Source organism: Mizuhopecten yessoensis, unplaced genomic scaffold (assembly GCF_002113885.1).
Source record: "Mizuhopecten yessoensis strain PY_sf001 unplaced genomic scaffold, ASM211388v2 scaffold8233, whole genome shotgun sequence".
Taxonomy (NCBI): Eukaryota; Metazoa; Mollusca; class Bivalvia; order Pectinida; family Pectinidae; genus Mizuhopecten; species Mizuhopecten yessoensis.
In genome coordinates, this window is record NW_018407445.1 from 92,318 (window position 1) to 116,181 (window position 23,864).

Sequence of the window (23,864 nt, forward strand, 5' to 3'; positions counted from 1 at the left end):
GACTTCTGCCTGTACTTGTGTGCTGTGTCCCCTGTATGAGTATGACCTTGACCTCTGCCTGTACTTGTGTGCTGTGTCCCATGTATGAGTATGACCTTGACCTCTGGTTGTACTTGTATGCGGTGTCCCCTGTATGATTACAACCTTTCACAACTTTACTTACATGCTCTGGATCACCCTGGATGCGGTCTAGAGCCTGGTACAACATGTCAAGGGAACGTTCCAACAAGGCTTTTTTCTGGTCACTGCCTCCTGGATCATCACTTGACACCTTGTTTGCCAAGATTCTATATATCTACAAAAAATATAAAAAAAAATGTTCAAGTCAAATAAATGGTTATATTAAAGCAGGCATCAGTTCGTCTTTAGTTATTGGGAAATAAATTGTCAAAACTGAGATAGTCAAGACGTTATCAGTCACCACACTGAATGGTTACTGATTACACCATTTTAACACTAGTCAGCATACATAATCTAGAAAATGGAAACTATCAACTAATAGTGGTATACCTGGGCGAGATAATAGGTGGCCATTGGTTTCTTGGAGGTTTCAAACTTTTCCTTGGCCTCTTCATATTGCCCCTCACGCATGTCAAGAACTGCCAGCGAGAATGTTGCTTGCTCCTTTAGATCAGCAATTTGACCAGCATCAAGGTTGATCTGGTTACCGTCAACAAAGAGGCGCTCCTTAGGATAGCGATACGGCAAATTCCTGATGGACATACAAGTACACAAATATATCTAGGAATTAACTTTTTCAAAAATGCCTCATTAAGGGAAAGGATTTTTTTGACTAATAAAATAAAATATTAAATACAAGACCTATCAATGAGAGAATGCAGTTTTATACAATGCAACTCACTTCTCCAAACGTTTGAGCATCTGCATGGCTTCCTTCCAGTAGAACACAGCGCGACCTTCTAGGGCTTCAGATTTTGTAGGGTCAGATGATCCGTCCTGCTTCAGTGTCTGGGTCTGTATGTAACCAACGATTATAAATGACATTTTCTTTTTTAGTATAGTATAAACAATGTCGACGTAGCTACCTCACTCATTTATCAGTCCGATTCCCTCAAACTAAACCCAAACCATCCAAGTTAAACATTAATCCCACTCTCTAAACCCAAAACCATACAAGTTAAACATGTATCCCACTCCTTAGACCCAAAACCATACAAGGTAAAATTGTATCCCACTCCTTAGACCCAAAACCATACAAGGTAAACATGTATCCCACTCCTTAGACCCAAAACCATACAAGGTAAACTTGTATCCCACTCCCTAAACCTATCATCAACACAGTTGGTTACCCATTTATATAATAGTATAATTTTATCAACGTAATCACCTGACACCTACTTAGTCTAAAACCATCACACCTCCTCAGGTTATAAGATAATCCACTCCTCCCATCTAACTTAATCACATATCAATGTATTGAAACTTCCTCCAGACTACTCTACTAATATGTTCATCAAGGTATCCCTCTATTCATCAAAACTTACCCATTTATCAAAAGTCTGAGCAAGATGTGTTACTAGCGTCAGCCCTATGCCGTGTGCACCCACAAGACGAATGGTCTCCAAGCCCTGTTGTATAGCAAGCCTCAGTTTGGCAAAGTTGTCACGTGGTGTTCCCACACTGAACTTAAACATAGCTTGCCACCAATCGCTCTGCACCTTACTGCACAGTGACTGACTCAGACATGCTGGTAGGAAGTGAGGTCGGTAGCTGTCAGGACGGAAACTCTTGTTCTGATCTTCGTAAGCTACAGCAGCACATCGGACGGCAGCACAGAAAAACGCCTGAAAGTTATCAGGGAGATGTATTTAATACCAAAAATCTTAAAGTCAATAGGAAGATTATGAAAGCAACAACCTGAATCCACAAAAAAAATCAAAAATCTTTAAAGGCATTTTAACCCTATGTCCCTCTGTCTTTAATAGCAGTTTTTAGATTTCATTTTTGGCCATTTTGGTCTCAAGAACATTTTGTTATGGGCCATTTTGATCCCTGGGAGATTTCAGTTTGATAATCGGTGGATAACTTACCTGTACATCCACCTGTGAGAGAGACTCGGGTGAACCATTGGTCAGAGCAGTGCTGGTATAGGGCAGCTTGGAATACAGGTCCATCCCATCTGTCAACAAACAACACCAACAAAGTAAGTAACCACCCGATCACTGAGGATACTTCAACATTTTTGATTTACATCATAGCTACATTTATCTTATTATTGATTATCATAACTATGGAGGCATTTCATATTTAGGTATAACATAATCTTCCCCTACCTTAAGGGTGTGACAGGAGAAATCTCCTACCCAAGGGGTGATTGTTTTGGTTGTCTAACCTGAGGCTCTGCCGAGGGTAAGACAACCAACAAAAATCACCCCGAGGGTTGGAGATTTCTGTTTCACCCTCAAGGTAGGGTATGATTATTTTTCTACCATCCTATTATTTCAGTCACAACACCACCAACAATAATCTACCAAGTTTGTTTGTAAACAAAAACACATGTGGGGTATGAAACTAGTCATTCACTTTTGATGACGTCACAAGTACAGGTGACACATTTTAATGACGTCACAATTGAACATGTGCTAATCGGCTTTCCCGGCTAAAAGAGGAGACACGCCTGTGAATGGTGGGAGAATATCACATCTTTTCAACAGATAAGGTGTAATGATAACAGTGCCACTTTAAAGTGACAAAATTAATGAAATTTCATAACTTAGACAAAGCGGCAAGACAACCAACAGTCACACTAATTTGACAATGGGATAACAGTCACCAAGCCAAAGTAAAACACTTCATATTTTGCGATTTGGTACCTTGTACTCACAAGTGTTTAATTTGGCAGAATTGCACTTATACTAACTATAAAAACCATTATCACTGAGTATTTAATTTTGAATCAAATTATATACCAAGCAAAGTATAGCAACTATAAAGAAATAACCATAATAACCAAATCCTGCAGTTAATAGCAGTCTTTCAATTTCTAGTAACAACTTACTCAAAGTATTTTGCAATCACTGTAAATCCAAGCAATATTTTATTACCTGATTCATGTTTATGCTAAGACAATTTTCTGAATGCTGATTGGCCACATGAATTTGCTTTTTTCATACTATAAGGCAAATGGGGACATGACCGTGACTAGAAAACCGTGGTTAAACATGCATCAATCTGTTCTATAAGCATTGTACTTACAGTAGGGTTGTGTGGTGTCCCGTGTGTTGTAACTCTGAAGTGCCTGCCAGACCAGGACATGTAGGTTGTCGCCATACAACAGCAAAACATCTAAAACACCAAAGTTAAACTTCAATATCTTCATATTATTGAAAAACATATTAAAGTAAATTAAACTAATTTGTCATGGCATAGCAGAGCACATGCTAGGAAACTACTGGTAAGCAGTTTTTTATTTGTCAAAGGATAATTAATAAATGAACACTACTGAGACATGTAAACCATTGAAGTGTTACATTCAGTTGGACCTTGAACCGAGGATATGGCCTCTCATTTAAAACAAGAGTCCATGGAAGTGGATGTGTTGCCTATCCCCGTCTACAGCCATGTTGATTTTCAGATTGTGTCCAGAATCAAACCTGAGTGGCTAATTGTTACTATAGGTATGTGTAGAAAGTAACTTACGAAATCAAAGCATTCCTTCACAAGTTATCGCATTGGAAGGATTTGTGCAGACAACACTGATGCCAACAATGATGTGTTACCTCTATGTCATTTTCAGATTCGGGCCAGAATCAAACCTGATTAGTTTTAACAACAGTCCATTACCTACCCTTGTCATACTGAGCAACCACAGCTTTGGACGGTACCACCACTGGTACTTTGTGGAAGGAGTCAGAGTTGAGTATGTAGGACTTGTCCTTGCGGTCCCTCATCTCGCGTAGTGTGAAGAGTGTATCATAGAAAACCTCTCTGGCGCGTGGTGTCTTCAGCTGCTGTTTGATATGCTGCAGACGTGAAACATCAGATCTTGTCATGCCAAGAACCAGGTAACCTAGGAAACAAAAAGTCAATATCATGAAACCTAGGTCACACAAAGCACAAAGCAAAGTAGGTAACACAAGATCAAGTACCAGGTGACCTGGGTATTACACGATCATGTACCAGGTAACCTGGGTATTACAAGGTCAAGTACCAGGTGACCTGGGTATTACAAGGTCAAGTACCAGGTGACCTGGGTATTACAAGAACAAGTACCAGGTAACCTGGGTATTACAAGGTCAAGTACCAGGTAACCTGGGTATTACAAGGTCAAGTACCAGGTAACCTAGGTAACAGAGGTCAATAACTAGGTAACCTTGGTAACACATGTGAAAGAACCAGGGCCACTTTCATTGATTACATTACAAATAGTTTAACCTGTACTGGCAGTAGGATTAGTTATTTGCTCAGATAGAGATAAGCGTTGCTTTCTGACAAAGACATTCATGGCCTGTATTAATATTTACAAGTGCACCAGTCTTTTTATACCTCCAACCCCAAAAATATTGCAGTTAAAGGTAGACAGACCAGTTATTGACAGAAACAAAAAGGCCTCAGGTAGCAAGTCAGAGAGTTCTTTTTAAACTAAAATTACTTAAAACATTATACCATAAACAGTAAATTGTATCACTTTATTTTGATGGTTTTATTAAAAAATCAACATTTTGTTATTCATTCAAATACCAAGTAGATTCCTTTACTCCTGTCTTCAACCCCCAAACTTCTCTTACCTCCCTGGCTGTGTCTGTAGGCTCCAATCTTGTGTATGCGGTCAAAGAACTTGCGGTTGTGCTGTTTCAGCTGTAGGTACCACGCTGCCTTCACATCGATGGCCGGGTACTGACTGCTCAGCAACAGGCACACAGTCGCAAAGAAGCTGGCATCCTTCCACAGAACTTGGCCCTAAAACATCAACCACACTTAGTACAAGCTGTTCAGTTCTTACATATATGTTTCATGTTTGATTGTCTATTTCTACTTTAAATGCTGAAAAAAACTACAAGCCACAGTTGTTGATAAAATTCTGTAACTGCACCTCAAATGTACAATTTGATATATATGGTGAAACTTCATAACTCCAGAAACTTCTGCTCAGAACAGTGAGTTTTTCTTCATAAATGGAGGATCATCTTTACCATCCAAACCTGATAATTTTCATTTGCTCTACTTCAGGAGCTTATACAAAAGGATAAGGAAAGCTTGGTACAGCTCATTTTTAATCTCATTTATAGAGGACGAGAATATCAAAGGCCTGGTACAACTAACCTTCTGAGCTCTTTTAAAGAGGACTAGAGCTGACAGGAAGTAGATTTGTCCCTCCATTTCCGTGACAACAGCACGCCATTTAGGTCTCTGGGAGGATGCTTTGGCTAGTTCAAACAAGCACTGATCAAATCTGCAAATGTATCAAACAAATAATATTTTCATCAATCAAATAGAAATTAAAGAATGTTTCATAATTTAAGATATCAGCATTTAAAGAAAATGAAGCTATTTTCTTGTTTGTATCATGACACAATAGTGATGATGTTGCAATGCTATCAGGTTAAAAGTTACTTCAGCAGAAATTGTCACAAACAGATCATTTTTGTGACTCATTTATGACAGGACGTAAACAATTAATAAACACATGAAATGCTTTTTACATCACTTTAGAACTAGAATTATGTCAGTATGACATTACAGCCGCTCACCACTTTAGATTTAATTGCTTCAGTAACACATTGAGCATCAATATCTACTATAATACCTCATATATGTGTTCTGTATTCTGCTAATTGAAAATCAGGTCATGTGATGATGTTGCCTTTGGGATTTTCAAAATCAATCGCCACTTAAATGATGCCTTAAAAACATTTCTCCCTCTCCTCTTTTTTCACCCTCTTTAAGTGTGATGCATTGTTGTAATTTTCATTAATTAGCATCCTCCAATGATGTGACATGAGCATTTACGTGCAGCATGGCAATCGGTGAATGGATAATAAAGAATAGGTGCATTTTGTGCTTGTGAAATGAAGGATAATTAACAGTAGTGGGAAAACATGCATGGAGAAAAGAGACATTGTACTCCTTTTATTTTTATTTATTTTTTATTCATATTAATTATAATCATTGATATATGTAGTGACTATATTTACCGTCATTGAATATACAAAATCTTACAAATGTTCTTCGAATATACTTGAATTATATTTCTCAATGTATCTTTAACAACGTAAGAGTTATTTCCCTTACACCGAATTGGATATTATTTTGACACGGCCCCAATTCTTGTCAAACAGCAGCGGCTGTTGTGTCATGTTCTTAAATTGTTACACTTTCATAAATCAATATACCAGAAATAGCATGCTGTGTTACAGAAATGTTTGATAAGCATACACAGTTCACATATCGTCTCGTCTCCGAGCCATTACCGTTATCAACCTAAGCACGATATGTCATATTACGTTCCCGTTTCAAACATCAAAATAGAGGGTATACTTCATCACTCATACGGTTTATAAGTATATATATTTACTTCTTCCTTCTACAGACAGCGTCAATGCTTGACAGTCTTCACATGTGCTTTCTCGAATCATATGTGTTTCACACACGTAACACTCATCAGACCGCAAACAGAGTTGCTAAAACGCTCAAACTTAGTGCACGAATTTCACCACCATAACACTCGTAGAATGCACCGGAGATAAACTTTTTTTCAGCAATTATTTACAGTAAGGATTATAATTTGGAGAGGAGTATCAGAAGACTTTATGTAACCCACATGTGAGTGTCAGAGATTCTACTTTCTATTTGCGATAACGAAACTATATAGCGGAAGCATGCACTGAAGTATGCGCACGCACCCCGAACGGAAGTGGGTCCGTCATTTCGTTCTCTGGACAGAATTAATAAGCCGCTCGGCTCTCGCCAAGAGCGGCTTAAAAATTGAATAAATGTGTTAGAACTTAGACAATTTCATTTCATATAGTTTTTTTACAAAAAAATATGACAACAGTATTTCAGAAATGCTCCTTCTATATTTCTTTGTGAAACACTGAAAACTACCACAGGATTTAAATCTAATGGTGAACTCCAGTAAAATCCACATTTTCCTTTTTAGTATACAATGTGATACAAACTATTCCAAGGGGTATAATATCAAGTATTTTGCATTGTTTTAACGTCAATATTCATAGCATTGTGGTCTATCAGTGGAGTTACAGCGCTGGGCGTGGACTATACACATTAGGAGATAACTTACTGGTGAAGGGCTGTGGCACAAGTCACAACATCATGGTCAGGCATCATCAGGGACACCAGGTTTTGTAGGGCAAACAGATGGTGGATGTAGATGTCGTCACTACCCTGCTCCCTCTGGTGGTGGGTCTACACAACAACAATTACATAATTATGATCCTCTACTTCACTATTAAAGTTATTCAGTAAACTTCTTTATGTAACATAATAGACAGTGAAGTCACACACAGTGGATTTTTATTTAGCAAGTTACACTATAAAGGAAAATTTCATTTTAAATGCCAGTCTATGAGTGAAAGAAGAGATCAAAACTGAAGTATTGTACATGAACAAGGGACCTAAAAGCTAGAATGGTCAACTAACTGCCATACAATGTTATTTGTGATGTGACAAAGCAAAATAGTACATAAATATAAAGCAAATAGACTTTTTAACTGTGGATTTGATCACAAAATGATGTTCCAGAGTGACCAACATCTATCATATGTATAATTAATTGGTAACTGTCAGAAAACAAAACCTGGATATGTCATCCCCAATCTCCAGTACTCTTAGTAATAAAATGTTGCTTATTGTGGAATTACAACAATTTCTAAGCTTTATGATCCTTCTGTTATTTTTTCACTTACTTTTGTTAAAGTCTCAATTTTCCAATCATCACACTTCCATCAAATTATAATTTAGAGGGGATAGGTGACCCAGTGTTGATATAATTCAAAATTTTGATAATGCACTATAAAGCATTTCCATCCAAAATAAGTAAAAAATTCTACAAAATTTTGATAATGCACTATAAAGCATTTCCATCCAAAAAAAGTAGAAAATTCTACAAAATCTTGATATGAAGACTTTTTTTTTTGTACTTTTCAGCCAATTAAATCGGCTATTTCCTACTGAAAATACAACCTAAAGTGTTATTTCCCTACATCCAATTTTTATCTTTACTCCCTCCCAGGTAGAAATGGGTGACCCTGGGGTAATTCACAATTTTGATAAAGCACCTCTAGGTCATTTCCATCCCTGAAGAGTATTTAATTCTATCATAGCTGGGCCAGGATGTCGATTTAGTATGCATGAATTCTGTTGATCATCTAAGCCTCCATCTTCCTAACGTTTATCTGCTGTCTAAGTTTCATTGAAATCTGATTAGGTTTAGAAAAGTTATCAAGTAAAAATGAAAAATGTTTTAAAAAGACAGAAGGAGGCCATACCATAATACAACATTAGAGACAAACATATATGTATAAGAATAGTTCTTGTTACTGTTTAAAAGACAATTTTAAACGACATCCTAATCCCTGAAATGTTTGGTTTCTAGTGTACGATATATCAGCTGACTAAGAGAGATGCTAAAATCTTACACTGAATGCCTTTATCAGACACTTGTACCAGGCTGGGTTTTGAACAAATGCCAGTGTGCGCTCAACCTCGATCCCATGGTTGACTGCTGCCTGGACACGGTCACTTGTCAGGTACAGATCCATTAACTTGATGTGCAGACTAGCATCTGTGTAGTTCTTTTCCTGGAAACAAGGCAGATGTGTTTGCATGTATACTGCTCAGTTTTCAACAATTTACATTTGTTGATAAAAATTACAGCAAGATGTCACGATGGATTTCTATTAAAGCGAAAACACACACTACATAAATGTTCTTGATGTATATACTACTGTGGTATTTGTATGCCTGTAATCATATAATCCTAGGAACATAAAAATTCTAAATAATGAACATATTAGGAGTAATACATTTTATGATATCTAAGTTCTATATTTTTTTATGTGGATTCTGTTATTTTATCTACTAAACAACATACCAGCTGTTTTGAGTAAAGTTCCTCAAGCTTGTCAAGGTCTGTGCCAGAACTGCTTGACAAAATCTTCTCCTGAAATAAAACATTCTATTTTCAACTTTGTTTTTTACCCTGCTGACATTTTCATAGGCATACAAATCGAAACAAATATCAAAAATTATCAGTGATAAAATTCAAAAGCACTTTATTTACTATTACAATAGCCATCATCTTAAGTGATTAGAACACAAGAGTAGATTTCATTCCTGATTTCCAATAATCAACCATCAGAAGCAAATCATACTGTGAACTTTAAAGCAGATATAAGTCTATTCTATAACAGACCTAATGATCAGAGCATACCATATTTACATTATTTGGTAACAAGTTAAGATGTTGATGGGCATGATAGCATCACTCACAGACATAAATCAAATCTTTTGAGAAATAATATATGTATTAATTAATATTTATTAGTAATAAAGGAGCACTTACTTTCAATTTGAAGACGACTGGATTGTTTGGGAATACTTTCTCTGCCTTCTCTGACCAATACTGTTAACAACAATTCACCAGATCAATGCACTATTTCCATTCATAAATACATCATTATAACATTGAAATCTATACAAAACTTACGTTTTCTAAGTAGGATCTTTCTTGTGTGTATAAGATGAGATAAAGAAAGTGGAACCTCTTTGTCAAAGAGGGTAAACTATATATATTGTTAGGGGTGTCTTCTGGATAGATGCCCTATCTAAATGTTACAAACCTTGATTCTCTGAGCATCATCGGGAGGCATAGAACTTAGCACTTCACAAACTGAAATTGAAATAGAAGACATCTTTTTATAGATTCTGAAACAATTATGATCTTCTGAAAACACGGGAATACCAATGACAAGGTCAGCCATTCCCATCCTAATTGGCCTTCCAGCAGTTTGCTCCTTATCTTAATAAGGATTTAAAGCCATGACTTTTCTATATTCTTTGATTATTTCTACATACCAATGCAGAAAAACATAATCAGATACTAGGCATAATTAGCTTGCCAAATTTACTATTTTCAAGGTAAATAAAGGATAACTGCCAGCATATTTTTTTCTAAAACACAGGTACATGTCAACAGTTAGTCCGTTAACCGGTTACTCGGTTGGAAGACCCTGAAACGGTTGCCGAAATCAATAACTGAATAATCGGAGATTTCTTCATCCCATGTAGAGCCCCATGTTTACCTGGCTTAGCCCTACAAATTATCTACCGGTATCCATGAGAGCCAAATCGGAATTTTTAGTAATAAAAACATAGTCCAGACTGACAGTTAAGCGTTGTTTTTGTACTTTACAGTAAAAATTTACAAAGAGATGCCGACCACGTCATAAAAAGCCTGAATAGATTTTAAAAGGAAGCCAGAATGCAAAGTTGTGAAATGCCAACTTGCGGGGAAGCACTCACTTTGAAGAGTACACACCTGACTGATTTCAGTGAAACATTAAAGGATGTGCACTCATCAAAGAATTAGTTTGTTAATCAAATTGTGTTTCCCAAGCATAATAGTACTGCATATGAGTTAGTGTAGAAATAACTGGTGTTGTATAACAAAGTGATTCATAAACTGACTACTGTAATATTACATGTATGTATTTCCTGCGAATAGGTGTTGAGAGTTTAAAATAATAAATGTTAATTGTAAATTCTTTTTGATTACAACATTAGCTAAACATACTATGCATCTGTTGTTATTTATTGTTTACCAAACTGACCGATTTTGCGAGTAACCGGTTATTAAAATTTGTCCGGTTTCACAACCCAAATTATAAGAAAAAGAATGTGTATGCATCTTACAAACATTTTATGAATCATACATAGATACCATCATATTCTAAAGTTGACAACATGTGTATGTCAGCAGTTTGATTATACATGCATATATATAAGTAAGTGCCCCATATAAAGATGATGGACAACTGCACCATCTTCAATACTTATTATTTCATCACGTTATTTTAAAGTTTAATTTGACCAGGCCTTTTTTAACAATTGTGGGAGTGCGACCCATGATTTTAGTCATAAAAGACTAAAACATGCCTTCACATGAAAGATTATATCATTCCATGTGTAGCTGTTAAATCATCATCTGAGTACAAGCTAATCATTGCAAAAATAAATTAAGACTGTGAAATTTTAGAGATTTGAAGGAAATAATAATAATATTCTCCATTAGGAATGGACCCAAATTTGGCCCAAAAATGTCCCAAGAAAAGCCCTGTTAACAGCCATGATCTCTTGAACACTAAGTCTTGTTAGAGCTTCTTACTTTTTAAGATGGTTCCTTTCTGTGAGTTGTCTAACTCCAAACACCTTTAAAGACAAACAGAAATATTATAATCCTCTATGCATGAACCAATCAAATACCAAAATATTTATGTAAGAAACAGTATTAAAAATCTTAACTTGTATAAAATGGCAAGGAAATGGCATTTGGGTAGTGCCTATCTATAAAAGTCTGGAACAGACTAAAGGCTTCTAATTATAATATCAAGATTTGTATTACGTACTATAGAAAAATTTAGAAAAGGGCCAATATCTTTGGTGTAATCTAGCTACTCCCCACACTTACCTTTTATAGCAGGCTATGGCCTGTTCCTTTTCCTGGAGCCCCTCACATATCTGTGCCATTAGTTTGTGTGCCTGAGGTAAGTTATCCCGTACAGTCATATAACATGTCAGGTACCTAAAATAGTCAGTTTTTACTGATAAAAAGTTTGGGATACCATACCACATAAAATTTAGAGAAGGATGTTCATATAATGTACCAGAAGTAATGTAATTGGAAGTGATGGTGATCAAATCAAAATATTTAAGTATTAATATTTCAATATCTCACTTTTTTGCCAGGTCATATTCACCAATCTCGGAGTAGAGAACAGCCACTTGATAACCCCTTGCACTGATCTGAAAGTATCAAATACACAGAAGTGATTTATTATAGTTAAAACACCAATATACATTATCAACAGATGATTGTATTACAAAATAGAAAATATGGTTCATGTGTTTGGGTCTAAGCTATTCTTTAAAACCGTTCCAGACTTGGAATTCAAAGGACTAGCTTGCAGTACATCATACTAAATGACAGTTGTGACTCTGCTGTTAGTTGCCTTTTTTGGTACAACCAGTCCTATGGATTAACCATATGATGGCCCTTCTTTCTCTATCTAATCAAAGTCAACCATTCAGATTTTGGTGTTGTCAACAGTAACAACTTGATGATGGAGCTGGCTAATATTAGGCATGTTATTAACAAATACCAGGAACAACAATGAGCCCAGGACAACTCCATACCCCCAGCAATAGTAATTCATCACAGACTTTCTTGACTCTGAGGTTTCTGCATCCACAATTGACAATTTTCTTTCATACATCTTAGAAAGTTATGTTAGAATATGTAATTTTCTCACATATTCCATGTTTTGGTAGCGGAACAAGACTGGGGTGATCGTCAGCAACCAGATGGCTTAATTGGTAGAGTGTCCGTCTAGAGTTCAGGGGGTCCCGAATTGGAACCCTGCTTTGGCCGTACATTTTTGCACTCCTGTTACATTTGGCGCCCAACGAAATATACCCACAGCACACGGTATAGGGTTTTGCATGTCTTCAGGGTCAAAAACTTAATAAAGAAGGGAGGAATGTAGGTGAACTAGACTGGGTCGATCGTTGACGACCAGGTAGCTCAATTGGTAGAGCATTCGTCTAGAGTTCGGAGGATTCCGTACTCAAACCCCGCTCTGGTCATTCATTTTTCCCACTCCTTTTACAATACAGTTGCTATTAGACTGATTTATGTGTAAGAGAATGCATGTAATGATGATGTCACTTCTCTGGAGGCATACAATTCCATTAGCCTGATGCCTGGGGCTAGCACTTCTTATATTTATATCAGGGCTAGAGTGAAAGTTCATTATTTACTTTGAGAATGTAGGTTGGTCTTTAACAGTTTCTTCAAAATCTTCCTGTAGGCTAGTACCCTCATAATAAACATCAAATCTTAAATCCCTGTAAATACTGGTTTAGTTACTTTTGGGATGCATGCTTTCCATGTAGGGCTCATCAACTGTTTGAGGTCCCACCTGCACTATATCTCTTAGAAGTGGGACTGATCAAAATTAAAATTAAAAATGTTTTGGACTTGCATAAAAAAAGTTCTACAAAAATCATTGAGGTTGAAAACAACACTTACTCTATATATTTGAATAATACATGTTATTACATATAAGTATTACTTTTTAATTTCTAAAGCTAATTCCACTAAGTTATCTCTTCAGGGGAGGAAGTCCAGACAGAATAAGTTAAGATAACCTTTTTGCTGGTGTTTATTTTATCACCCCAGTCTGTAACAGATTTCAAGCAGTTCATCCTATGACTGGTTACAAACCCCACTTCATCTTCATCTATGAAACTTCCTCCGTCAATATTGACGATTATAGAGTTTTGTAGTTTGGGTATTGTGCTGTACTGCGCTGTTTTGTACAGTGATTTTATTTTTTTATTTTTTTATTATTTGCTATATATATAGGATAAAAACAGCTAGTGTTTCTGATTTGGTGATTGTTTTGGGTAGGAGGTTCCACTGTATTATGGTGTATGGAAAGAATGAGTGTCTGTATGTGTCTTTGGATGTGTAGATATGTCTGTAACTAAGGTCGTGTCCTTGACATGTTCTGGTGTCTGCCTGGATGAGATTGCTAGTGTGTATTGCTACTTGTTGGTGTATTATTTTGTAGAGAAGAATAATACGTGTTCTTGTTCTGTGTGTGTGTAGTGTTGGCCATTGCAAGTTTTGTATCATGTCTGTGACTTAGCTTGTGTAATGGTATTTGTTTAGGACGTATCGTGCTGCTCTTCGTTGTACATTTTCTAATTGATTTATGTTATTTGTATAATGAGGGTCCCAAACTGAGAAAGCGGTATTCAAGTTTTGGTCTTTTGACCTTGTATGCATGTTCTTTTATGTGTGGTGTATTTATTTTTAGGTTGTGTTTCAGAAAGCCTAGTGATTAATTTGCATTTGATGTAATGTTGTTAATGGGTTTGTGTTGTTTGTGTGGTCATGGTGTTTAATTTGTGTTTAATTTGTGTGCGTTTTGGTGATATAGTGAGTTTGGTGCATTTGTCTGGGTGGAATTTCATGAGCCAGTCCTCTTCCCATTTACTAGCTGCATCTAAAACTGTTTGTAGTTTTGTTGTGTCGTCTTTGTTGTTGATTGTTTTGTATAGTTTGCCGTCGTCTGCAAAACGTGTAACTCTTAGTGTACTGTGTGATATGTATTCAGGCAAGTCGTTGATGTATATGAGGAAAAGGACTAGTCCCAAACAGGTTCCTTGAGGCACTCCAGATGTTCAATTCAATTCAAGTTTATTTGGTAAAAAGGTACAACAACAATTTCATACAGTACCCAATACATGTTTTGGCACTAATAATGTATATGGCTGATTACATTATAAAACATATTAATGTTACTGGTATTTTGTCGTAGTGTTTGCCCTCAAGTACTACTGTTTGGGTGCATTGTGATAGGCAGCTGTTATCCATGCTAGTGTGGTTCCTGTGATGACGTAATATTTAAGTTTGTTGTCAAAGGCTTTGGCAAAGTCCATTGTGATGATGTCTGTTTGTTTGTTGTTGTTGTGGTTCTGTGGGAGGTCTTGTATGAATGTAATGAGTTGTGTTTCACAAGATCTTGATGTGTGGAAGCCATAGTGCAGGTTGTGCAGTATTTTGTTGTCTTCCAAGTGTTTCATGGTTGCACTTCTGATGATGTGTTCTAGGAGTTTGCATGCGATGCATGCGAGTGATATTGGGTTAACGTTGGCATGTTTCCAGTCACTGGGTAATTATAATGTTCCTGTATTGAGTGCTGTTTGGAATATTTTTGTTAGTATTGGTGCTGTGATATCCTCAAGTTCTTTCAGTATTCTGCCTTGTATACGGTCTGGCACTGTTCTATCTTGAACTAGTATGAACCAGTCTTCTACTTCTAAAGGGTAGAGGACTGTTCTATCTTGAACTAGAATGAACCGCTTAACTCTCAGCTTAAGCTTACTGCCACGTTTTCTCTTCTCCAACCCTCACCCAACATATTCTACCAAACCATTTTACGCATGTACCCCATTTACTCTGCCAACAAGTAAGAATTAAACAGTGATGTGATCAGTGTGCCAACTCTTGAACTCTTAGTCTTGAAGTTTTACTTAGTACGGGACTTTGTACTGATGAAGTGGACTGAGGGTGAGGAAGTCATTAAATAAGAATAAAACAGCATTGCATGAATTATAGCCACCAATAAGAATAAAAACATTTATTAAGATGATCTATATGATCATACATCACTTTACCAATTCCTACTTGCATTCCCCGATGGCGCAATATGAATTTCTAAAAATAGAAACTAGAAATCAGATTTCGAGATACAGTAAAGCAGTTCAAAAGTTTACCTGATCATCTGGAAATTGACTAATGAATCTGTCTATGTCTTTCTTACTCCTTCGTGTTGTCGACATGTTTCTGTAGTGTCGGTAAGCAGGCCTAATTATTAAAATACAGTCTGATTTTGTTTGATGGCCTTTTTCCAGGTTCGTATTTTTAACATGCCGGTACCATCTAACCAATCAGAACGTTTCTAACATTGCTTTCGAAAACAGCCAATCATATTTTCTGTCTCTCAAAATGATATATCCTAAATCTTCTAAATAATCCAAAGAAAAATGAATACCAATCAACGAAACAATTTTGACTACGAGAAATAATTATACATTTATTTATAATATAAATATAAAGTACATATTGCACAAGAAAAAATAGCACATTGGACAATTTGTATATCGAACGCACCTGTCAAGTTGAAACTAAATTTAAGTCATATAGCGGTTATTTTCCCCGGAAACTTCTAAGGGGGGAGGGGGGAGGGATAAGAAAAACAAAACAATAAAGAAATTAAAGTAATCTTATTACCTGAAACGATAGGATAAAGGTTACATATAAGCCATTTAAAGGTTCTTTTACATCATATGATGATTTACTTTACATTAATCTTCATGATTAAGTATAAGTATATAATGCTATCGCTTAATTGTTAAAATATTTATTCATTTTGGAAAGTTGTGAATATAATATACTTCCCACACTTTTAACAATATGAGGAAATGGACTTCAACTGACAGTTCTTTATCACCAGAAACCAATATATTTTAATTTTATACCAATAAAGACTCGATTATCATTTATTCAATTTCTGAAAACAGAGTACTTAGAACAAATATTAGAAACATGTTTTGAATCGTCAATGTAGAAAAACTACAAACAGGGCCAGTAAGGAGATGATCGATATATTTATCAAGATTAAACTGAATCACTTGTCCGGTTTCTTAGGACGGGTTTCTTAACTGATATAAGACACTATAGAGTGCATACAAATGTATATATATAAGGAAGTACATGTTTAGTTTTCTTGGAGAGTACACTAATCTAACTGAAATTAAGATATTTGCAGATGGGGTTTTGGAATAATGATTTTATGCATTTTTGAAACCACCATGTCAATAATGGATCTAGCTTGTTTAAGATAATATAAAATTATTTTTATATTCGTACGGAGTGTGCCGATTATTTTAAACCAGTTGATACGATATATTTCACCGCTTACAGAATCCAGTTATAATAAGTTTCATAGCTTCAATTGATGTAGATTTTATTACGGAATTAGATTGATCTAAATCTGTTATTCAGTCTCATATATTAACTTCACCTATTGTGCGGTTATTTTAGATTGTATTGATTCGCTTATCTAACATGTGTAGCATTTTTTTATTTTATTTTTTATTTTACAATACATGCACATTTAATAACAGCTAGGTACATATTTGAAAATTGCGTACATACTATAGTTAGACATGATATAACTATAGCCCAGTTAATGCAGATGAAAAACCAAGGAAACTGTGGTATAAAAATGAGCAAAGAGCCATTAACATTGGGACACTCAGCCATATTTCAGAACGCAAAAATACGGCTTGCCGATATGTAGCAATGTTGGTAAGTGCACGTGAAATAGTAAGAAAGTTTTATTCCGGACAAACTTTGGTTTCAGAAAGACAAATTAAATGGCCATAATTCTGTGAACAGTAAGACTCTAGACTCTATCTCAGTACATGAAATCTGCCTTCCAAAGATGCATTAGTATCGCAAGTTTGGGGAACATATGATACATGGCAAGGAATTAATAAATAATAAGGGTTCGGACAAAACATTTTGACACCCAGCCAACCAGATAACGCCGTGCCAAAATACGTCCGTTATAGACGGCTGACATTAAAAATAGAAAAAAGAAAAGGACAAAATGGTGATAACTTTGTACATATATTTACATTTCCACTTCAGCTTCCTCTATATGCATAACCAGAAGAAAATGCGTTCATAGGGCTATCAACGCCATTTGATCAAAGTCATTTTGAAGCTTTTCCTCCCTCTTCCAATAACGTGAGACAATCGCTAGAAGCAAATATTTTGTTAGGGTTAGGCTGTTCACGAATCTCGCTTGCATTGACGTAACTTGTGGTACGTAATCTATGAAGGTCATACATTTATGTTTGAACGTGATAACAACTTACCGTTAAGAGAGTCTTTTTACGACACAGACAATTCAATATCGAAAATATATAAGGGAATAGCTATTTATTTAGATCAATAATGACTATAAAATTTAGAATGTAAATATACGTATTCAACAGCATTTTTCAATGTTCATGCTGGTATGAATGCAAATCGGTTACATACATATTCCATGAAACCCGTACCGGTATGAAGGCATGGTAATTTTGACGTTTCTGTTCCAGCCTTGCAGAATTGATGAACCAAACATTGAGATGAAGGTATAGGCTATTACAGGAATGTCGTTTGCACTGACTATACATGCATAAATTATAATGTCACAACTATTTACGACTACTTTTATTTAGATCACCAATCATGTATAAATATATTTACCAATGGCGACGTCTTGATTTGAAAGCCTAACGATATACTCAATTAATGTTAACTGACATTGTGTTGTTTAGATAGGTGGTTAAAACAATCTAACATTTTTACAGCAGAGCCGATTAAGGTCGTGTTAGGGTTCATCACGGTGTCATTTGGCTTATACAGTAAACACTGAATGCTTAGCTGTTTGGTTTACAAAACAGTTTCCGCAAAATACAAACTTGGTTTTAGGTCCGGAACGTATGTATGGTCGTACTATTTGGTTACTTCTCAAAACAAAAGTTGACTGACTACATGCTTCGTATGTTTACACGTCTCGGTATACATCAAAACATCATATCTCACCAAATCTCATCCGTAAGATCTCTTATAACGAATATATGATTGGGATTCTAGAATTTTGAAAATGATTGATGACAAAAATTTGAATGAAATTGTAAACTCAACGTTTTCTGTTAAACACAAGATTAGACGTGAGTGAAAGAAAAACTAATCATTTCAGATGCTAATGAATGGTACGAGTCTATATGGAATGATAGTGGTAATATAAATGGTAACAAGTTGAGAACTTACAGAACTTTTAAATCAAATGTAATACCGGATTCATATGTCAAGCTTGTTAGACAAAAGAGCAAACGAAGAGTACTTTTTAATTTTAGATGTGGCTCTCTACCTCTAGCAGTGGAAACTGGCAGATACTATGGCAAGCCAAGTTGTCATTTATGCATGGAGCAATGTTGATCCAGTACTTAACCAAATTATATAAGATATCTTATATATTATATAAGATATCTTATAAAAGATATAAGATATCTTATAAAGAAAATTTTATGAGATATCTTATATCTTTTATAAGATATCTAATATCTTTTACAAGATATCTTATAAAGTATATAAGATATCTTATAAAGTATATAAGATATCTTATAAAATATATAAGATATCTTATAAACTTAAAATAAGATATCTTATATGTTTATAAGATATCTTATATGTTTATAAGATATCTTATATGTTTATAAGATATCTTATAAACATATAAGATATCTTATATAATTTATAAGATATCTTATATAATTTATAAGATATCTTATATACTTTATGAGATATCTTATATAATTTGGTTAAGTACTGGATCAACATTGCTCCATGAATAAATGACAACTTGGCTTGCCATAAGATACGCCAAACCTGTGATTCCGCTAGAGGAACGCTTCTGTAAGATATGTACAAATGTAAATAACTGTATAGAGGATGAATTTCACTTTTTTAATTGAATGTAGTGTATATAATGACATAAGATCATCCTTATTTAATGTAGCAAATAATATAAGAAATGATTTTGCAAGTCTTAATAACACTGACAAATTTAATTTTATAATGTCTTCCGAGGAATTACAAATTCCACTTGCAAACCACTTATATAATATATACAGAAGACGTAGCAGTCTATGTGATTAATTATAATTTTAAACAGTGTCTTGTAAGCCATTTTAGGCTGAATATCATATACAATTACATTTTCTATTTTATGCATTTGTTAAATATGATACCAAGTGTCAATCAGAAACATTTTTTATGAAAATAATCTTCCGTTTAAATTATAATTAGCTACTAGCTAGTGTGAATTTAGCAGACCTCGCTGGTAGGGGGCTCCCCAACCCTTGAAACCTAAATTTCACTACAATGTAGAACTAGGAAATTATTCATTTTATTTATCACCATTGTTATTGGTTTTTTTAAAGACATCATGTGTTAAGGCAGTAAATGTAAAAGAAACATTTTAACTATTATACTATATAATATGTAAGTACAAAATCCAGGAGTTTGTTAGGTAGGGGCTGTCCTAATCACCTGCTCTCTGGATTGGCACATGTGATAGTTTGTTTTGATTTATTAATTTATTATGTATAATAGCTGTTCTTAACAAAATTATGATATGGTCTATATATTTGTACATTAATATGATTGATCCCTGTTATGTAACTACATGTTTTTATACTGTATAACTATTTACTTGTAAGATGTTATTGTGATATATGACACTATAATAAACAAAATTGACTTGACTTGACTTGACTATGATTTCTTGCTTTCACATATTTATACGATATTCCACTCGATACGTACGAACGTGAAATGTTAAAAGGCGAAATACACAAAATTACGAGCTTCAAGGTAACGCAGATACTAAAGTCACAGATGTTACCGCAATAGGGGTGTATTATTTATGGGTTTGAATTGGAGTTTAAAAAATCGAGCCAGTATGACCACATATCGGTAACTGTTACATACCGACATACCTTCTTCAAACCCGTTCAATACGTAAATTTATACATGATTGGTGATTTGTGATACTGTAATTTCTATACAGTCAGACAGTGCAAGCGACATTCCTGTAACCGCCTACCTCCAACTCAATGTTTGGTTCTTCAATTATGCAAGGAGGGACGAGACACACGTAGCGCTATGAATACATTTTTTTCTGATGATCTTCCGATGAAAATACAAATATGTAACTATATTACATAGTTGTTACCCGTTCTGCAGGTCGGGGTAGAGAAAAGAATACACGTGCTGTTACCAACTGCATGTATCGTAAGAGGCGACCAATGTGGAAATCCCCCCATGTAGAATTGGGGTTTTGCTTTTATGCCCTCTAGTTGGGGGCACAGAAGTGACCAAAATAAATCCGCTGCATCCATTGCAATACATGGGGTCTTCATATTTCTCTCTACTTCCAACTACTGTATCTTTATTTCCTATCGCCTTAATTGCTTGGCAATACCTCACTTTTATGCATTAGTGTAGTGCGCTCGTCCAAGTGAGGAAGGCAATGGATCATGTCCCCAGGCCGGTAGTTGCTAATCCCTGTTTAACGTTCAGCATTTGGGGTAATGACAACAACTGGTTCACCCATTGTCAGTATAATGTGACCGGACGGAATCAGTGCTGTGTTTGGTGCCTTCAGCATGGTATTTTAGTGAGATAACACTATAGTCGGCATCAGATCCGCGCTATCACAAGGAGGCAAATACACCAACATACCCCGTCTCCAGTACACATACACACATGCACGCATATACAACACACATATGGGGGCACGTCCTTAAATGACATTGGCTGTTGATAAAGGACGTTAACCATATACAACCAACCAATTGTTGTTACTTTTAATATAATGATGTCCGAGTTTGACGTTTCAACAATATGCAGGTCATGTTGTTTTCACGAAATTATGTTAAAGGGAAAATCGTACAGATTGTCAAATGATGTCTCGTCACGACATTTTCACGTGATTCATGGGGTAAATTTTACGGCTTTCATTACGTTTCCTGAGTAAAGGGTATGCAAACTCTAGGGACCTTAATATTCTTTCTTGAAATTGTCGTAGGGTTCTGTGGTAGTTGTGTGTGTGTGCGTGTTTTTTTTAATAATTCCACTGTTCAAATAAGCAGGTACACATCTTATGTAGTAAGTTCTACTTAACAATTTATGTTAATCAAGTGTTGTAATGGAAGGAAGAGACTTGATTCTGATTACAGAGAACGTATAGACAACATTTTATAACAGAACTGTCCTCTAGGTTTCAGTAACCCTCAAATAACAGGGAACTGGTAAAAACATTATTTCCATTGGAATACTGTGTGTACTGGGAGGCTGTGTGTGTCAACAGCACACAACAGGAGAGTTTTTGATTTATAGTTTGTAAAGAGTGAGGTTGACAAACACAAATATAGAAAGTTAATTTTAAAGAGTTTATTCTTTGGGCCCGAGGGGAAGCAGGTATACATTCAATCTAATTAAAATCAGATCTCTCATTAATTAGATTGGTATACCTTAAAATAAAGAGACACGAATCGAACGCACCCGTATCATTTTACCCGGAACAGCTTATATTTCCTATAGTTTCCGAGGCTATCCGATCGGAAGAGTAGTTTGCGGGAACGTTCCGGTAAGAGTTGTTCGTTTTGATTTGATTTAGCTATTTGATAAATGCATACGATCTAAAGGCGGTATGTCGCAAAAGAGATATAAATCAATGTGCTCATCCTGCATGTGCTTATCCCGCCATGTCCTGCTTCATTATACACATATTTCGCGTATTAGACAGTAATATGGGTCATGTCTGTTCTAAGCTTTGTTAGCCTAATTAGGCACAGTGACAAGCAACATTATGAATTTATGTCCATTCAAATCTTACAGGATACTTAAGATACTTGCTTTTTAAAATGATTATTTGAATACATTAAATAAGTTAAAAAATACTTACACTTTGAAATGTACAAGTACTTGTCTGCAATGTCTTTCCTAGTTAAGATCAACGTTATGGATATTTTAGAATTGATTTCATTAAGCTAACCAGTCTTTAGCTTTCGATTCAATTAATGCGTCGGGGGAGTTTAAATGTTGGTGAATAAATTGAGCATCAATATGACATTATTTTTATCAACTACCACAGAACCAGAGGATTTTCTGCTGTACAATGTACTATGTTTTTATGGATGCAGAGGAGGATAAAGAAATAATAACAATTAATGGTGTTTCATAGAAATATATTTTCTCTTTTTTTTTCAACTCACTCTATTGTTCAAATTTTCTGAAGTATGTGACAGAATTTCAAAAGTTAACCTGGGGTAAAAAATGGTAAAGCTAAACAGACTTTTGTCACCTAAGTATGTAAATATGTGAACACACTTATAAACAATGTGGACTTACCTTGTCTAGGCAATCTCACACAATGGAGAGGTTACATGTCCTCAGGGGACACCTGGTGAGGAACAAAACCAAGGCTAAACCCCAACAACAAGAATGTGTTGCACCTTTTCAGATCCCTGATGAAGTGTGGAGGCGGTCTGTCGAACAGGTAATGGTGCTTAGGTCACTTCATTTAGACATATTTGTAACAAGCTGATTTTATTAACTGCTATTATACAAATACAGGTATTTTGCTTAAATTCCAGTATGTGCACTAAGGAAAGTTCTAAAGTTCAAAATATCTTATTGCATTATTTAAGTTCAACACAGTTCCCTAATATCACCTGTGACATGCAAGTTCTCTAATATTACTTGTGTTTTGTGAGATTACTGTTGTCATCTTAGACTGGTCAGTGTATTTTCCCATTTTTCCCATATCACCTGTGATTTTGTAATTGAGGAGTGTTCTGATGTCTGATGTCACCTGTGATTAGTAAGTTTCATTTTTAATGTCACTTGTCACAAGTTGTGACTTCAGATTCCTTGTCATTGCTTACAAGTGAAGTCAAGTTAAGTCAAGTTGAGTAAGTTTTATTTAAAGTCGGTACATGGTTAAAAACCATGGTAACACAAAATGTGAGCTTCCAAATGTCATCTGTTATTTATGAGTTCCCTAGTGTCACCAATGGTTTTTGATTCAATTTTTGATTTGTGAGTTTCCTGATGTTACAATTGTGATTTATGAATTCATATGTGATTGGTCAGTGCCAAATTTTGTATGTTATTTGTAATTTTCAAGAAATTACATATGATTTATTTATTTCCGCATGTTTCCTGCGATTTATGAAAGCTATGATTTAAGACATGACCTAATGTCATGTCATCAGTGGTTTGTGAGGTTCTTATAGTCATCAGTAATCTGTTAGTTCCCCCAATGTTACATGTGATTTTCGAGTTACCTTATGTCACTTGTGAAGTTATTAAGTACATCATTGTATGAGTTCATTGATGATATCTGTGATTTGAGTTCTCTGATGTCACCTGTCATTTGTGAGTTCTCTGATGTCACCTGTCATTTGTG

General features: G+C 35.3%; 2 protein-coding genes across 4 annotated transcripts in view; one reads left to right on the forward strand and one right to left on the reverse strand.

Moving 5' to 3' along the window:
* The window catches only part of LOC110455517 (E3 SUMO-protein ligase RanBP2-like), a 37,224-nt gene extending 21,520 nt beyond the window's left edge, over positions 1–15,704 (reverse strand). For all 3 annotated transcript variants that reach the window (XM_021505698.1, XM_021505697.1, XM_021505696.1), the window contains exons 1-18: positions 15,544–15,704; positions 11,936–12,003; positions 11,669–11,782; positions 11,366–11,409; positions 9,822–9,871; positions 9,545–9,604; positions 9,074–9,142; positions 8,619–8,780; positions 7,262–7,386; positions 5,284–5,413; positions 4,749–4,920; positions 3,809–4,030; positions 3,217–3,306; positions 2,052–2,140; positions 1,506–1,805; positions 863–975; positions 511–712; positions 164–295 (exon numbers count right to left, since the gene is read on the reverse strand). In XM_021505698.1, the coding sequence (XP_021361373.1) occupies positions 164–295; positions 511–712; positions 863–975; positions 1,506–1,805; positions 2,052–2,140; positions 3,217–3,306; positions 3,809–4,030; positions 4,749–4,920; positions 5,284–5,413; positions 7,262–7,386; positions 8,619–8,780; positions 9,074–9,142; positions 9,545–9,604; positions 9,822–9,871; positions 11,366–11,409; positions 11,669–11,782; positions 11,936–12,003; positions 15,544–15,609 (2,208 nt within the window). In that variant the 5' untranslated portion in view covers positions 15,610–15,704. The remainder of the gene's footprint in view (positions 1–163; positions 296–510; positions 713–862; positions 976–1,505; positions 1,806–2,051; positions 2,141–3,216; positions 3,307–3,808; positions 4,031–4,748; positions 4,921–5,283; positions 5,414–7,261; positions 7,387–8,618; positions 8,781–9,073; positions 9,143–9,544; positions 9,605–9,821; positions 9,872–11,365; positions 11,410–11,668; positions 11,783–11,935; positions 12,004–15,543) is intronic.
* Positions 15,705–21,958: 6,254 nt separating this feature from the next.
* The window catches only part of LOC110455515 (malate synthase-like), a 37,515-nt gene continuing 35,609 nt past the window's right edge, over positions 21,959–23,864 (forward strand). The window contains exons 1-2 of the mRNA XM_021505694.1: positions 21,959–22,040; positions 22,814–22,952. Of these exons, the coding sequence (XP_021361369.1) occupies positions 22,827–22,952 (126 nt within the window). The 5' untranslated portion in view covers positions 21,959–22,040; positions 22,814–22,826. The remainder of the gene's footprint in view (positions 22,041–22,813; positions 22,953–23,864) is intronic.